General features: G+C 45.2%; 1 protein-coding gene across 4 annotated transcripts in view; it reads right to left on the bottom strand.

Moving 5' to 3' along the window:
- The window catches only part of AP2A2 (adaptor related protein complex 2 subunit alpha 2), a 57,442-nt gene that overhangs the window by 28,346 nt on the left and 11,363 nt on the right, over positions 1-17,733 (bottom strand). For all 4 annotated transcript variants that reach the window (XM_075566865.1, XM_075566866.1, XM_075566867.1 and 1 more), the window contains exon 2: positions 5,471-5,539. In XM_075566865.1, coding sequence (XP_075422980.1) covers positions 5,471-5,539 — 69 coding nt within the window. The remainder of the gene's footprint in view (positions 1-5,470; positions 5,540-17,733) is intronic.

The following is a 17,733-nucleotide window of genomic DNA, read 5'->3' as shown; positions in this document are numbered from 1 at the left end:
CCCCACCTCATATACATCTCTCTGTTCTACATTCTTCCTTTTTTTTTCTTTTCCAATCCCTGTCTGTCTTAGTCATAGAAACATTTGTATGTATGTATGTCTATTTATATATAGTTCTGATAATTTAATTTATTTTTAATGCACAATACACAACGATTTGGTAACATATGTTTTATGTAATTATATTAAAAGTTAAATTTTATATTAAGTAGGTGTGCAGTATAGTGAATTCTTTTAGGAGACACATTCATTTTGTATTTTCCTTCCCCCCTTTTTCCTATTTATATAGCGCCATTAGTGTACATAGCGCTTTTGTAATACACGTGACAATCATATAAATAACAAATAATACAAATAACAGATCATGGGAATTTGTGCTTCAGACATAAAAGTAACATTTCGGAAGAGGACTCCCTGCTCCGGGGAGCTTACAATCTATTTGGTGGGGAGAACATACAGAGACAGTAGGAAGGCATTCAGGTAAGTGCGTCTGCAAGGGGCCAAGGTTTATGTATCGTGTATAGTATTAGCCGCGGTGTTACTCATATGTTTCTTTAAGCAAGTGTGTCTTAAGGTGGACCTTAAAGGTGGATAGAGAGGGTGCAAGTCGGGTATTGAGGGGAAGGGCATTCCAGAGGTGTGGGGCAGAAAGTGAGAAAGGTTTAAGGCGGGAGAGGGCTTTAGCTACAAAGGGGTAGAGAGAAGACATCCTTGAGCAGAACGCAAGAGTCGGGGTGGTGCATAGTAAGAAATTAGGGCTGAGGTATAAGTAGGAGCAGAAGAGTGTAAAGCTTTAAAAGTGAGGAGGAGAATTGAGTGCGAGATGCGCGATTTGATAGCAGCGTTTAGGATAGATTGTAGGGGAGACAGGTGAGAGGCAGGAAGGCAGCAGGAGGTTACAGTAATCGCGGCGGGAGAGAATGAGGGCCTGAGTCAAAGTTATAGCAGTCGAGCAACAGAGGACAGGGCGTATCTTTGTTATATTGCGGAGGAAAAAGCAACAGGATTTAGATATGTTTTGAATGTGAGGAGCGAATGTGAGAGAGGAGTCGAGCGTGACCCCTAGGCAGCGTGCTTGGGCTACTGGGTGAATGATCGTACTTCCAACAGTAATGTGGAAGGAGGTAGTAGGGCCAGGTTTGGGAGGAAGTATATCAGTATTGCTGACCTGAGGAAGAGAAGAAAACTCTCGAAAGCTTGTCCTATGACAAATTGTTAGTCCAAATAAAAAAGGTATCACCTAATACTGAAGAACTCATTTATTCTGCACGAGAGAGAGAAAGCGAGAGAGAAAGAGAAAGCGAGAGAGAGAAAGAGAAAGCGAGAGAGAGAAAGAGAAAGCGAGAGAGAGAAAGAGAAAGCGAGAGAGAGAAAGAGAAAGCGAGAGAGAGAAAGAGAAAGCGAGAGAGAGAAAGAGAAAGCGAGAGAGAGAAAGAGAAAGCGAGATCGAGAAAGAGAAAGCGAGATCGAGAAAGAGAAAGCGAGATCGAGAAAGAGAAAGAGAGATCGAGAAAGAGAAAGCGAGATCGAGAAAGAGAAAGCGAGATCGAGAAAGAGAAAGCGAGATCGAGAAAGAGAAAGCGAGATCGAGAAAGAGAAAGCGAGATCGAGAAAGAGAAAGCGAGATCGAGAGAGAAAGCGAGATCGAGAAAGAGAAAGCGAGATCGAGAAAGAGAAAGCGAGATCGAGAAAGAGAAAGCGAGATCGAGAAAGAGAAAGCGAGATCGAGAAAGAGAAAGCGAGATCGAGAAAGCGAGATCGAGAAAGAGAAAGCGAGATCGAGAAAGAGAAAGCGAGATCGAGAAAGAGAAAGCGAGATCGAGATCGAGAAAGCGAGATCGAGAAAGCGAGATCGAGAAAGCGAGATCGAGAAAGCGAGATCGAGAAAGCGAGATCGAGAAAGCGAGATCGAGAAAGCGAGATCGAGAAAGCGAGATCGAGAAAGCGAGATCGAGAAAGCGAGATCGAGAAAGCGAGATCGAGAAAGCGAGATCGAGAAAGCGAGATCGAGAAAGAGAAAGCGAGATCGAGAAAGCGAGAGCGAAAGCGAGAGAGAAAGCGAGAGAGAAAGAATAGATATCTATATCGAGAGAGATAGTTAAGTTATGGTGGGTAAAAATAGTGACAAAAAAAAACCTCCACCGTAAAGCATATAGCAAATGGAAATATTACTGTGTGCTCATTTGCATGTCATAGTAATAATAATATAAATATGTAAATATATATATATATATATACACACACACACACACACACACACACACACACACACACTAATTTACTAATGGACCTTGATCCAAAGTAGTGTGTTTTTGGCCCCTCTAGAAGTGAATGGGTTTATATCAGGTTTTCCTACTGTAGCTCCAGATTTGACATTATTGGTTCATGACTAGAGATTAAAACACCATGGCAACAGTGGAGGAGCAGACACGACTCATTCTGTAGTAGCTTTGCACATCCAGCAATGTCAGAATAAATAGATACTGTATAGATCTCACTAGTCACCCAACATCTACATATCCAATACACCTCATTTCATGGCCCCAAAAATATGCCAATAAGAATAACCGTGCAATGTTGTATATGTTGGTTTTTTTTTTTTTACGTCTTAAATCTTAAACCTTAAGTCCATCTGTAATCTTATTCATCAAAAATAAAACATCATTTTGGGCGCACGGTTCTCTGAAGAAGCTTATGGCCAGGGCTAGAAACACAGAAGCTCCTGCTGCAAGCTGCAAGATTCTCAACAACTTAAATCAGACACGTAACATAAGTCACGTTCTATAGTGCCGGGCGCGTGTTACGCCATGCGCGCGCGCAGAATTTTAGTTGGCTGACGTTAGTCAGCCTTTCTATAGAAGGGCCGCACGCGCGCACGGCAGGGAGCCGACAGACAGCGGCGAAGATGAGGAAAATCATCTTTTCGTGCTGCTACCGGCTCTGAATGTATGTATATATGTATGCATGTATGTATTTGTGTCTGCACAAATCTAATACATTTTTTATTTTTACCAATGTTTTTTTTTTTAATAATTAAATCACACACGCACACGCGCGCATAGGGCCGCATGCAGTATATAACAGCCCTAAGGCCTGGGACATAGTACAGCAGGCCGTGGTGAGCCGCGCTGAGCAGATGCACTTACCCCCAGCATCTGTGATCAGCGCGGCTTTAGCAGCCGCTTCCGCAGGCTCAGAAATTGAGGAGACAGGCTTGTTTGAATTTCGGCGCTGAGGGGAGCGGAGGAGCGGTCACGTGAAACAGCCAATGGGAGCGAGGGACTAGCCCCGCCTCCCGCCACGCCCCCAAAGCGCGCTCACTGCCTCGCCTGCCAGGACGCAAAAATGCTCCTGCTTGAGCAGGCGAGGCAGAGCAGGAGCGCGCATCAGCGCGGCCCGAGGCACCATGCCCGAGGCCTAAGAGAGGTGCACACGGACACACGGACACACGGACACACGGACACACGGACACAATTTGCTGGAGCCGCGTGGAGTAGAGAGGCTTGCAACCGATGTACTTGGAAGATCATTGGAGAGGCTTTGCCCAGCAGACATGGGCACAGCCTGTTATATACAGTATTGTTTGTAGAACACAAAAGGAACTGCTATCTAGGCATATCCTGCCGTTACAGGAAGTATTCTGGGAGACGCATACTAATACTGCTGAAAATACAATATTTCGAAAGGAAATAGGAGGATCGCCCTGGGATTAAAGCATCATCATTTACCAGAATATGTACTAGTGAGTCACATTTGTAACAAAATTACGGTAAATAAAAATACCACGTTGTGAGCACTTTCACATGTCAGACAGGTCTGCAAGCCTGTTTTTTGCCAGTATTTCCAAGCACAGAGGTGCGCAAACTGGGGGGCAGGAGAATTTCTATGGGGGCGCAGGCGGTTACAGAGGCCACGTGCTCTTCCCTATGGCATTTCAATTAAATGCCGGGGGAGGCGCGAGGCCTCTGTAACTCACTTACCTGCTGACAGCCGGGTCTTAGGCGACGCGGTGGGGTCACGTGACATGACCCGCAACGTTATTTGACATGGAGACATTGGGAGATGGGGCGCGCGAAGGAAGGGGGCCGCAGCTCAAAAGGTTAGCGCACCGCTATCCTAGCATACAATGCTTGCACTGCAGCCAGGGTAATTCTGGGTAAAGACATGAAAATGAGCACACAGTCACCTTTTGCTTCATGTCCATTTTAACATGGAGACCTATAAACGTATGCCTGCCGTATTACACAGCTTTTCAGCACAGCACAGCCAGTAAGCTTAGCCCTCGCTGCCGGCGACGTCACGCTGCGGTCGCTGGAAAAATCAAACTGACTTGACTTCGATCGATCGCGGCCAAGCCGTCGCGCCGCTTCTACTATAAGCGCACGCAACGCCGGCAATACATTTGTTTTGCCGCGACATCGCGTCGCCGGCACTATAAGAGCAGCCTTAGGCATGATCAGTGCTTATGCGCTGACCCGTGCTGCTGCAGCCGCAATGAGAGCGGCTTTAGCAGGGGCTCGCTTACGCTTCCGCAAGCGTGCGGAAGTGTAAGTCTTAGAAAAATGTTAAATTCAAGCGCTCAAGCGGTTCGCCCAATGAGGGCGAACCAGCTCCGTGACATCACAGCTCCCCCCCCCCCCCCCGGACACGCCCCCGGACGACGCGCGGTCTAAGGCCAGGGAAAGCACCCGCTTTCCCTCAGCACGCCTCCGCCCAGCTCCATTCACCCTGGACGCAGCCTTACTCACAACAATAATTTAGAATTATACTTTTAGGCTTTGGTCCCGCTGCGTCCGGCGGCGCACGCACCGCAGCGGGCCACCAGCTCCTTTCCTCCAGTCTGGAGGTGTCCGCTGGCTCCTTCAGACGTGGCTGACTGCGTGCTGTGATGCGTCAGCCGGCCGATGCTGCAAGCTTCTGGTGATCAGAAGCGCTGACGCATCACGTGGTGCAGCAGTCAGCCAATGAGGAGGGAAGGGAGGCGGCTACGGGGAGGAAAGGACAGGTTGGGGGGGGACAGCACGAGGGCCCTCCGCTCAAACCACGTCCCAGCCCCCAGCTCCTGCTCCCGACAGTGAATTGCACGCGCCGCCGGCAGCGGGCCTTAGCCTTATACCTACATATATACTTTTGATGTTTCTAAATGTATAATGTTAAATTACATTAGATATTAAAATATGTCCACCATAAGCCTCGTTTCCACATAATAATTCTAATTAGCCTACGTCAGTGCTAGAGCAGCCTGCAATGCCTTGCAAAGCAAGTTTTGCAACTTGTGACACTTATTAAAATGTCACCCTTCGATCATAGTTTTTCTTTTTTTACTCTGCAGCCCACCGGGCATCAACTTATATTCCTCTACATTTTGGGAATACAAAAGAGAGAGAAAATCCTTTTTCGGGGGATGTCTTTATGTGTATTTTTGTACGCCCGATTGTTTACCCAGCAGAGCCCAGACAGGTGCGCTTACCTTTAAATTTGGAGCGAATGTTTGCCAGCTCCTTGTTTATCCTCTTGATTTCAGCTTCTTTGCTTTTACCTGAAAGGGAATGAGAAAGAGGCTTTTAGACTTCAAATGTTAGTGATAGATGAAACCACACAGGGCAAGAGGCCTGCAGTCCCAGACACTCAATCACCCCCCCCCCCCCAAATATATGTGTGCGCGCATGTGTGTATACACACACACACACAATCTATTCAATAAATACAAATATCACTTGTGAGCACATTCACATGTCTCAGACAGGTCTGCAACCCTGCCATTATCTATTCACTTACGCAGTGATTCATAATGTATACACACTTTAAATCACGGTCATTGGTCATGTTTGGGAGCAACTACAGGCATACCCCGCATTAACGTACTCAATGGGTCCAGAGCATGTATGTACAGCGAAAATGTACTTAAGTGGAAAAAAGGTAGTGCTTCACTTTATCGATGCATGTACTGTTCTGTAATCGACATATGTGCATAACTGATGTAAATAACGCATTTGTAACAGGCTCTATAGTCACACCCGCTTGCGCACAGCTTCGGTACAGGTAGGGAGCCGGTATTGCTGTTCAGGACGTGCCGACAGGCGCATGTGTGAACTGCCGTTTGCCTATTGGGCGACATGTCCTTACTCGCGAGTGTACTTAAAGTGAGTGTCCTTAAACCGGGGTATGCCTGTAGTGGACATTTTGAACATTTTACATAATATTAACATTGTGTGTCCTTTTCAAATATTTAGTTGTGTACTTGGCAAAGTTTTGTGTATTCAATGCAAGAAGAAAGAAAAATACATTGTTTCAAAATGTGTATACATTATTGTGAATCTCTATGTAGTAAAATAACCAAGGAAGGAGAGGGAGCGGGTTCTCTTTCTCCACCCACGGCGAAAAAAAAGCCGCTAGTCCAGTGCCCAGGATTATTGCTGAAAAACCACTCGGGCATCAACCACGACGCCGATTGCCCCATGAACCAGAAGGATGCGTAACACCTCAACTTCCCATGTGGTTATCCAGCCAGCCAGGGCTTTTCCCGCGTCGGGGCCCTGCGGTGGACGAGTGGCCAGATGATCGCAGGTAAATTACATTTTTCGGAGAAGGAAAAAAAAAAGAGCATAAATATATCAAGACATTCCTAAACGAGTTCTAGACACTGCATTTGCAGGCCCCTGCCGCACTGAAGGGGTTAATGTGTGCATGAAGTCTAGAAGCAGCAAAATGTGTGTCAGCAAATACTCCTTCTCAGCAAAAACAAACAACGGGAAACCCTGATATCACGGCCTGCCGAAACATCCGTCGGGGTCAACTCCGAAAGCTGGAAATCCTGCCAGATTAGGTAATTCCTAGGTCACTGTGCAGGTTGTATATAGATTTTTTTTTTTTAAACTAGAGTTCTGCGCAATGAAGACAGTAAGGGTTTAGATGGCAAGATCTCCCGAGCGGGGCCCTCATTACCTTTTGGATCGGATTGTCCTTATTTGGTATATCATGCGATCTATGCAAGTTATATAATTCCGTTCCTCCCCAATTGTACTGCGCTGAGGAACATGTTGGCGCTTTACAAATGAAAAAAAAAAAAAAAAAGATAATCGTTTATAGCGGTTGCATCGTGGCATCACGGTGTCACTCCCCGATACTAGCAGGACAGCGATTTGAAGAGCAGTTACATGGATCATTAGAGGAAGTAAAAGAGGGGTTATATGAAACAATAGGAGGAGTTATAGGGAGAGGTTATATGGAGCAATAGGAGGAGTTATAAGGAGAGGTTATATGGAGCAATAGGAGTTATAGGGAGAGGTTATATGGAGCAATAGGAGGAGTTATAAGGAGAGGTTATATACAGCAATAGGAGGAGTTATAGGGAGCGGTTAAATGGAGCAATAGGAGGAGTTATTGGGAGAGGTTATGTGGGGCAATAGGAGGAGTTATAGGGAGAGGTTATATTAAGCAATAGGAGGAGTTATAGGGAGAGGTTATATGGAGGCAATTGGAGGAGTTATAGGGAGGGGTTATATGCAGCAATAGGAGGAGTTATAGGGAGCAGTTATATGGAGCAATAGGAGTTATAGGGAGCGGTTATATGGGGCAATAGGAGGAGTTATAGGGAGGGGTTATATGCAGCAATAGGAGGAGTTATAGGGAGGGGTTATATACAGCAATAGGAGGAGTTATATGGAGCAATAGGAGGAGTTATAGGGAGAGGTTATATGGTGCAATAGGAGGAGTTATAGGGAGATTGTATATGGAGCAATAGGAGGAGTTATAGGGAGGGGTTATATGCAGCAATAGGAGGAGTTATAGGGAGCAGTTATATGGAGCAATAGGAGGAGTTAAAGGGAGCGGTTATATGGGGCAATAGGAGGAGTTATAGGGAAAGGTTATATGGTGCAATAGGAGGAGTTATAGGGAGAGGTTATATGCAGCAATAGGAGAAGTTATAGGGAGCGGTTATATGGAGTAATAGGAGGAGTTATAGGGAGCGGTTATATGGAACAATTGGAGGAGTTACAGGGAGCGGTTATATGGAACAATAGGAGGAGTTACAGGGAGCGGTTATATGGAGCAATAGGAGGAGTTATAGGGAGGGGTTATATGGAGCAATAGGAGGAGTTATAGGGAGAGGTTATATGGAGCAATAGGAGTTATAGGGAGCGGTTATATGGAGCAATAGGAGGAGTTATAGGGAGCGGTTATATGGAGCAATAGGAGGAGTTATAGGGAGCGGTTATATGGAGCAATAGGAGGAGTTACAGGGAGGGGTTATATGGAGCAATAGGAGGAGTTATAGGGAGGGGTTATATGGAGCAATAGGAGGAGTTATAGGGAGGGGTTATATGGAGCAATAGGAGGAGTTATAGGGAGGGGTTATATGGAGCAATAGGAGGAGTTATAGGGAGGGGTTATATGGAGCAATAGGAGGAGTTATAGGGAGGGGTTATATGGAGCAATAGGAGGAGTTATAGGGAGGGGTTATATGGAGCAATAGGAGGAGTTATAGGGAGGGGTTATATGGAGCAATAGGAGGAGTTATAGGGAGAGGTTATATGGAGCAATAGGAGGAGTTATAGGGAGAGGTTATATGGAGCAATAGGAGGAGTTATAGGGAGGGGTTATATGGAGCAATAGGAGGAGTTATAGGGAGGGGTTATATGGAGCAATAGGAGGAGTTATAGGGAGGGGTTATATGGAGCAATAGGAGGAGTTATAGGGAGGGGTTATATGGAGCAATAGGAGGAGTTATATGGAGGGGTTATATGGAGCAATAGGAGGAGTTATAGGGAGGAGGTATATGGAGCAATAGGAGGAGTTATAGTGAGCAATGGGAGGAGTTATAGGGAGAGGTTATATGGAGCAATAGGAGGAGTTATAGGGAGGGGTTATATGGAGCAATAGGAGGAGTTATAGGGAGGGGTTATATGGAGCAATAGGAGGAGTTATAGGGAGGGGTTATATGGAGCAATAGGAGGAGTTATAGGGAGGGGTTATATGGAGCAATAGGAGGAGTTATATGGAGGGGTTATATGGAGCAATAGGAGGAGTTATAGGGAGGAGGTATATGGAGCAATAGGAGGAGTTATAGTGAGCAATGGGAGGAGTTATAGGGAGAGGTTATATGGAGCAATAGGAGGAGTTATAGGGAGGTTATATGGTGAAATAGCAGGAGTTATAGGGAGGTGTTATATGGAGTAATAGGAGGAGTTATAGAGAGCGGTTATATGGAGCAATAGGAGGAGTTATAGAGAGTGGTTATATACAATAGGAGTCAGAGCTAATTATATGGAGCAGTTATATGGAGTAATAGGAGTTAGTTAGGCATTTTATAGATATATAGGAGTTGCTAAGGCGTAATAAGGAGCAGTTATCTGAAGTAATTGGATAAAGTTAGATAGGGTTTATAGGGAAAGGTTAGATCAAGCAATAGAGAGTTAGGAGCGTAATATAGTGGGCTAGATATAGATATATATACATATATACTGCGTCTCCAGCAAATGCTTTTATACAATTGCATTTGGAGCATGTCAATATTATCCTGAGAACATACATTATTCCCTCTGATAATGGGCGGCAGAGACCTAATTACTTCAATAGATAGTAACTGTTGGGTGCTGTGAATACAAACTTCTGCCAAACAGTGTGTGTGTATGTAGCAGGGTCCCCCCTGGTCCCTTTACCCTCGCTCCGGTGGGGGCTGCTGCTGCGGGGGCGTCAGAGGCAGGGCGTCGCCATCTTGGTTGTGTCCGCGCATGCAAAGGGTTGCGCATGCACAGATGCGATGGCCATTACTGTGAGGGAGAAGGGGCAGCAGAGGCGCTCCGTAGCGCAGGGCCAGCTCACGCATGCGCAGTTCGTGGCGGCCATTAAGATGTTGCGCATGCGCAGTACCCATAGCGCACGCGGTCCTAATGTTAAAGAGGCCCCTGGGGAACTATAACTCCCAGCAGCCCCAGGGGCTGGAGCACATGTGATGCAACAGCAGCCAATAGGGCTTAGAGCTTCCCCTGCAGGAAAGGATACATTGTTGTGTGCTGCAGTGAGTTAATTGGAGCTGGGTCACAGACAGGGGAGGGTGGGTATGTGTATGGAGCCAGTGGCTCATGCACTAGGCCAGACATCCCCCTTAGGCCCCAGCTAGGCCCCAAATCACCAGCTTGTGGTTGCTACAGGGACTCCCCTTAGATAGGGACAGGGTCCTGTAGAACCCAGACAAGCGAGGGTCCAGCCAGGAAAAGTAGTATCCTGGTCAGTGATTGCAGGGGATCACTCTCTGCAAGTGCAGAGACTGTCATATCTATCCGGGTGGGATCGCCCCGGAGAAACGTCGCGGAAGGCATCACGTCTGCGGAGCCTTTGCGAAGATTGTCTGCGGGTCCAAGTGCAGGAGCGCTCGGCAGGTAACCCTACACTTAAGTGCACCACCTATAACATCCTCATACTTCATCAGAGTCGGAAGAAACGCGTAGGGATATCTGGCAGTGACAGGGCAGCTCCATGCACCAGTGTGAGGAAGCAAGGACTTGCCTGAAGATTCTTTTCCGGTTTCAAGTGTGAGAAGAAAGGCTAATGGCGGCCGCATGTGGAGATTGAATGCTTACAAACACCAAGGATTACTCCCCTGGAGACAGCAGCTGACAGCAACATCCTTTTTGGAGCCAATACTGACACTCACACACAAAGAAGAGACCGAGGAGTCCTCAGTTGGTGCATGGGCAGGTCCCATAACATGCTTTATTTTATCAGACAAATTGTAAGTGTGCATTTGTCTTGTCCATGATGTATTAAACATTATTCATCTGATTTTACACAAGGATCGGGCGCTTCTTTTCTCTTTTTCTCTAATAGGTACTGTGGGAGTTCGGTGAGCCCAAGAAGAAGCAGCCTGGACCTTTTGCAAATCAACTTATCATGGATACATGTGGACTTAAGTATTTTTAATATTCACTGCATTTATGGGCTCATATTTGTGTAATTTTTTTTTTATTGCTTATCACATGAACCCATTTTTATATTTGCATTTTTTAGTTAAGTCCCAGTGACACTCAGTGTCATTTTTACTTACTATCATTGGCAATATATCTTTTTTATTGCTTTTTTTCTTTTTTATATGTTATGCACACTTCTTTTTGTTTTTGTGTTTTTATTAAATAGTCATTTTTAGTTTTTCCTGCCAGGATACATTTAGTTATTTTCACACCACTGTTTATTGGGCATATCTGCCTGGTGCAAATCCTTGCCACATCTGTCAAGGCTGCAGCAATTTAGGTGTAGTGTGTGAAGGGCGCTGTCTATATTTTCTGTCACACATATATATATATATATATATATATGTATGTGTATATATATTATATATATATATATATATATATATATATATATATATATATATATATATATATATATATATATATATATATATATATATATATATATATATATATATATATATATATATATATATATATACAGTGTTCCCCCGGGCGAGTGGATTTAACCCCCGGGTGAGTAAATATTGGCCCAAACACCACACATTTGGTACTAGGTGGCGAGTAGATTTTTTTTGTGTGGCGAGTAGATTTTTTGGTGATTTGTCAACCACTTAGGCAATGAGATAAAGGGAGCAAAAGGTGGGGTATTTATATGGACCAGCAAGTGGAATCAGAAAATAGGTTCTCAGCTAAATCTCTAGATTTAAAAACAATTCTCTCTTTGCTTGCATTCTAGTAGACAATGGAATGATTAATCTAATCAGCAGAAACATAATTCATTACTTGACCTTGCTTAACGAACGGGTCGTACGGGGGTCACTGCAGCAATTCCACCATGGCATTTAAAGACAGTAGCAAATACATCTGTCTGGTGGTTTGAGATTTACAAAGACTGTATTGTTAATTGAAATTGCAGTCAGAATTGCATGACCTGAGGAAGAGAGAAAACTCTTGAAAGCTTGTCTTGCCTGTATATCATTTATTAGTGCAAATAAAACAAGCCATCACCTAAGGCTGCGGCCACGCTAGCGCGGAGCGTGCTGACCGCGCGGAGCGTGCTGACCGAGTTTAGTTTCGGCAATTTAAATTGTCCCGTCCGGGCGCGCTCGTGGTGCACGGGCACAAACGCTCACACATGCTTGGCGCTTAGATAAACAAAACATAAAAAGATTTCGAAGCGCGCTCAGCTTGCCTGCAACACCCCCCCCCCCCCCACCCGCGCGTGCTTGCGAAATAGCTAAGACACCCAGCGCTCATGCTTGTAGAGCTGGTGACGTCACCGCTCTCAAGCATGAGCGCGGTCAGAACCAGCGGGGCCGCGGCCTAAAACTGAAGTACTGTACTCATTTACTCTGCACTACGAAACTGGACTAACATGGCTATTTCTACTTAATTCACAGGCAGACGGAAACCCCTCTCCTCAAGGGTTTGCAACCTAAGCACTATGGTGGGTGACCTAAAGAGGCACTGCAAGTACAACCTATTTCATAGAAGGGAAGCAACCTGCTATGAACTTGCAACCAGGAGTGTGTCAGAGCATCAGAGACACAGGCCCATATTTAGAAACATAGAATTTGACTGCAGATTAGAGCCATTTGGGCCTACCTACAGTAGCTGTTGTCAAATGTCAGAACTTATTTGATCCTTAGCTCTCTTTCATATAGAAGATAGCTCAATATATTTAAAAGCACATCCCCCTATCTCCTCCAAGCTGTACAAGTGGAGGGCCTTTACTCTTCCCAATAAGTTATAGGATGTAGGCAATGCACCATTCAGTAACCCTATTTTGCACTCTCCATGTCCTTCTGAAGATTTGGTCTCCAGAACTGAACACCATCTAGGTGACATGATCTTACCAATGATCTACAAAGTGACATAACTGCCTTTCTCTTTCTGCTGATAATACCGCTCCCTATACAACCGACAGTAGCTCTTTGGTGTAAGTAAACTGCTGCCCTGTGCTCCGGAGATCATTGCTACCCCCGGGGCCTCCTCAGCTCCAGAGCTCTGCTTCTTAACAGTCTCGTGTCTGTAGGGAGGGATACCTCCTGTCTGGCCACAGATAAGTCTTGGGTCATAAGTCACCCCACCCAGAGCTCCTATAGATAAGAGGCTTCAAACGGCTCTGTATTGAAGGATGCTAGCGCAGCAGATATTGTTCTGCATGGTACAGGCAGCGACAGTGTCAGCCTCCCCCTACAGACACATCCTAACTAGCTACCACTGCACAGCTATAACGAAGAGGAACAAACATACAATCGGTGCTAATCCTACGTATCCGATTGTGGTATTAAATCACCCAATGACACCTCTTATACAACAATAAAAATGGTGTACAATGGATATTGGAATACGGTCCATGAAGTAAGACTACGGCCCCACTGCCTGCGCGGCACGCGTCTGCCAGGCTGGTGGCGCGTGCAGCCGAGTTCCCCAGTCTGCAGAGAGCTGCAGGGGGAAAGACAGGGGGGGGCGTGGCCATGATGTCACCCGGCAGGTTCGCCCTCATTGGCTGAACCGCCAGGGGTGTGGCAAGGTCTGATCTCAATTTTAATGTATGTCTGAAAAACTCCCGCGCGGCCGCCCTTCGCAGCGGGCCCGGCCCCATTGAGGACCAGCTCTTGTCCCCGCCATAGCGGGCGCTGCAGCAGCCACCGGGGACCACGCCTAAGCCTCTATATGTGCTTGCTCACATGCTCAGAGATTTGTGAGAAACTGCAAATTGTATGTGTATAATAATGTATGAAAACATTATTATACTATATATACACTCTCCGTTTATGGAGAGGGTAGGGAGGTCCATTACCAAGAGATAGAATCACCTAAGCAACAGAGGGAGGCAGAGTTTGCCACAAGATTTGAAATCTTACACGCTGAAGACAAAGATAGACAAAGTGTGAGTGGCACTTGGGAGACACTATTCTCCAATAAATTAACACACACACACACACACACACACACTTTCCCTTTTGTTTCTTGTCTTCTCCATGGTACTGTGATATTCCGGAGAACAATTTCCAAGCAGTACCCATCAGCTGTTTCCTGTCAACAGACTACGGACGGGAATTTGATTTAAAAGGCAACGGAGTCGCATTTCCACGTTCACTTATTCACCTGCACTGAGCTCTGCGCCATGGAGAACCATGGCTGATAACAGCGGCAGTGTCAGGTTCCCCCACAAACACTCATTTTAACTAGCTAGCTCAGTGATTCCCAACCAGGGTTCCGTGGAAGCCTGGGGCTCCTTGAAGCAGTCTCAGGGGTTCCTCCTATGGACCACAGACACCGACACCCCCCCCTGGGGGTGGGGTTTTTTGGTATGCATTTTGTAGGGTGGATTGAGAGAAAATGGGGTAATTGACGGAAGGTAGGGGCGAGTGAGAGAAGAGAGGGGAGCAGGAGGGAGTGAGGAAGAGAGGGAGTAAGAGTGAGACGCAAGGGATAAATACATGCGAGGCGGGAGGGGGGAGAGTTAGTGAGATGGATGGGAGAGAAATACATGGGTAGAGGGTGGGAAATAGAGGTGGCTCGTGAGGTGTGAAATGTTGTGACTGACCCCTGTCAAACCTAATATGTGTCAGCCAGATAGGGGTTCCCCGAGATTTTTCGAAATACTTCAAGGGTTCCTCCAAACAAAAAAGGTTGGAAATCACTGATGTAGCTACTACACCCGTTTAGCAACAGTTTCAGCCTCCATCACAAACGTATTCATCATAGCAAGTCACCAAGAATATGCTTAACTATTACTTGGCTTTATAACCTTACCACATCGAAAGATCAAAGCTTATACACACTTTACCAAGCAACATCAATTACTGTATGTGTAGCATCCTTGTTTTGAATTAATCAATGGGGGTGGTAGCTTTCACCCCATTTGTGCTGCAGAGAAGTGTGTGTTTGCAGACCCCTCTTGAATTAGTGAAACCAGCTTTTGTCTTGCAGAAAGGTGACGTCTTTGCAGCACTTCGTAAATGTGATGTGAAGGGAGGCGACAGCTGCACTGAACACAAACCAAGGACGTTTCTGGATGTAGGTTGCCTGAAGCCTGTCCTCTTCTATTCCTTTGCACTGGCTTCAATTATAGCAAGGTGAGAAAGAGTGACAGAGATTGGGGTAAAGGAGAGAAAAAGACAGAGGGAGAGAGAAAAAGAAAGATTATGGGCAGAGACTAGTGGTGCCACGATGTTCGTATCCTCCACCAAACGCTGTTTCTATTTGTAGAGGAGGACAGAAAGAAAAAAAAAAGGGAGGTGTGTGCGGAGAGAGAGGGAGGAGAGGAGTATATATAAAAAATAAAGGAGACAATCCCTTATTAAAGATACACACCTATGCAATGTGAAAATATTACACAAGGCATTGTAAGACCGCGATTATATAAGCTCCGACAGGGCGGTAGCCCCTCTGGTGACGTCACCGCTGTGATACGGCAAAGCGGCATGCTGAACCGAAGTCAGGAGGCAGCCGGAGGAGATAGGGAGGCGTGGCCGTGAGCGGTTCACTCTCATTGGCTTAACCGCTCACGTGACGCGGCCGTCGCAAGCCAAGAACAAAATCCCATGTCTGCTCTCCAGTCTGCCGTATGTTCAACTTTCATTGGAATTCAGCATGTTGTCTTTGAGCCGCGCGGCATCGCCGGCTGATTTTGGTATGGCCTTAGGGAGCAGACTACAGAGAACAAGGATACAATGTTGTTACAATATGTACCAAACTCCACACTAACAAACCCCTAACATCCACACTCCCAAACCTGAGGCATACTACTCCATGAGGGAAGGGGGGAGGGGACTTCCTGCTCAGCTAAAGATAATTACAATCTAAAAGGGGCCATCAGGGATAATAACATATATATACAAATCGGAGAGGAAAGATCCCTTAGTGATGCACTAATTAGCTAATCAAAAATAATAAATTTTTATTCAATATAAAGTAAACATTGTAAACACTGAAAATAATTAAAACCTAAAGGGATGCACAATGAGAGACCAAATATATAGGTATCTCTGTCAGATGGCATAGGTATATTAACCCCTAACAAGCCAAATATGCTGGATGTATCCTGCAATCAGTGCCAGATATAAGTTATACACCCAAACGTTTAGTGCAGTGTTTGTGATGTTACAAATACAAACCCCTATGGGGCTGAGGTATGGAGTGTAGGGTAATCTTGCCAGATGTAATAATTAGTGCTCAATCATGTTATATCATATTGTATGCTATATGTTCCTAAGGGACGGAACTTCTTCGGGGAAACACGCGTCGGGATGACGTCACAGTGACGTCGGTTGCGCGACAAACACACAGGTGTTTTGTCCTTGTCTGCCGGAGTACAGTTGTTTGTGTAGTTTAACCAAGATGTGGGCCACCAATGTGGATCCCACTAGCTAGAGCTAGGTATACGAGGGTTGAATAATATCCTGCCATGGACGACAGCAATTACGAGTGAGTACAGACTTGCAGAAACTATCTGGTACCATGTGTAGACCCCATGCGATATATCCTCAACAGGAACTACTGATATTTGAATTGTGATCCTGTGTGGCTGGGTCGGTTACCTATATATTACTGCTAGGGTGTCATTTATTGCACCCTGTTTTTCACTTAAATATCTGCATCACTATTAGTGCGGTTGTACATACAACATATAGCATACAATATGATATAACATGATTGAGCACTAATTATTACATCTGGCAAGATTACCCTACATTCCATACCTCAGCCCCATAGGGGTTTGTATTTGTAACATCACAAACACTGCACTAAACGTTTGGGTGTATAACTTATATCTGGCACTGATTGCAGGATACATCCAGCATATTTGGCTTGTTAGGGGTTAATATACCTATGCCATCTGACAAACAGAGATACCTATATATTTGGTCTCTCATTGCGCATCCCTTTAGGTTTTAATTATTTTCAGTGTTTACAATGTTTACTTTATATTGAATAAAAATTTATTATTTTTGATTAGCTAATTAGAGTGTATACTACTCCATCCCAGAACGAGCAGCCACTTTACCTTTGGTTTTAATTTTGCCCCTTATTCCCGCTACATTATAAACTCTCAGGAGCAAGGCCCTCGTTACCTTCTCAATCTGTTTGTGCTTGTTTGTAAGCCATTCTGTTTATGCAAGGATGTCACTTAACCGCCCTGCGGAATATGTTAGTGCTTCACAAACGATAATAATAATAATACAATACACTATAATGTAAATGTGTGTATTATATTGTAGCCGAATTGCATCCTTGTCCTCTAATACCCAATGTCGTATTTTCACATTGCACAGGTGTACACATCTTTAATAAGGGTCTGTCGCTTCTCTGTATATATGTTTTACCCTTAATGATAACACCCCCTCCCTACATTAGGCGTGGTCACAGTTTAAGATTCCCACCCTTGAGCAGTCTTTCTTTATAATTAAATTGGGAAAGGAAAAGAAACGGAAAGAGCGGCCAGCAAGTTGAGCATGTGTCGCACATACATATGTGCACAGATATTTGCCCAGGTGGGTGCAGATTTCTGCCTTTACACGCTCCAGCTAATCACCTTTTTAATTTGGCTGGATAAGGTACAAATGGATTTCTCAAGGGATTTGTTTTCACTCTGCCAAGGTCCGTCAGAATATGGCTCTTCCTACTTTCACCTTGCGCTTAACAAATCAGGCAGCTTATTGGAGCCGGGCTGAATAGGCCTGTGAGAACGGTGAGTTAATGTAACATGGTCAGCATAGCATATCTGTTTGATGTGTGCAGTCCGATA

The sequence above is a fragment of the Ascaphus truei genome, chromosome 12, assembly GCF_040206685.1.
Source record: "Ascaphus truei isolate aAscTru1 chromosome 12, aAscTru1.hap1, whole genome shotgun sequence".
In the NCBI taxonomy this organism is placed as follows: domain Eukaryota; kingdom Metazoa; phylum Chordata; class Amphibia; order Anura; family Ascaphidae; genus Ascaphus; species Ascaphus truei.
This window is presented reverse-complemented; position numbering and strand designations above follow the sequence as displayed.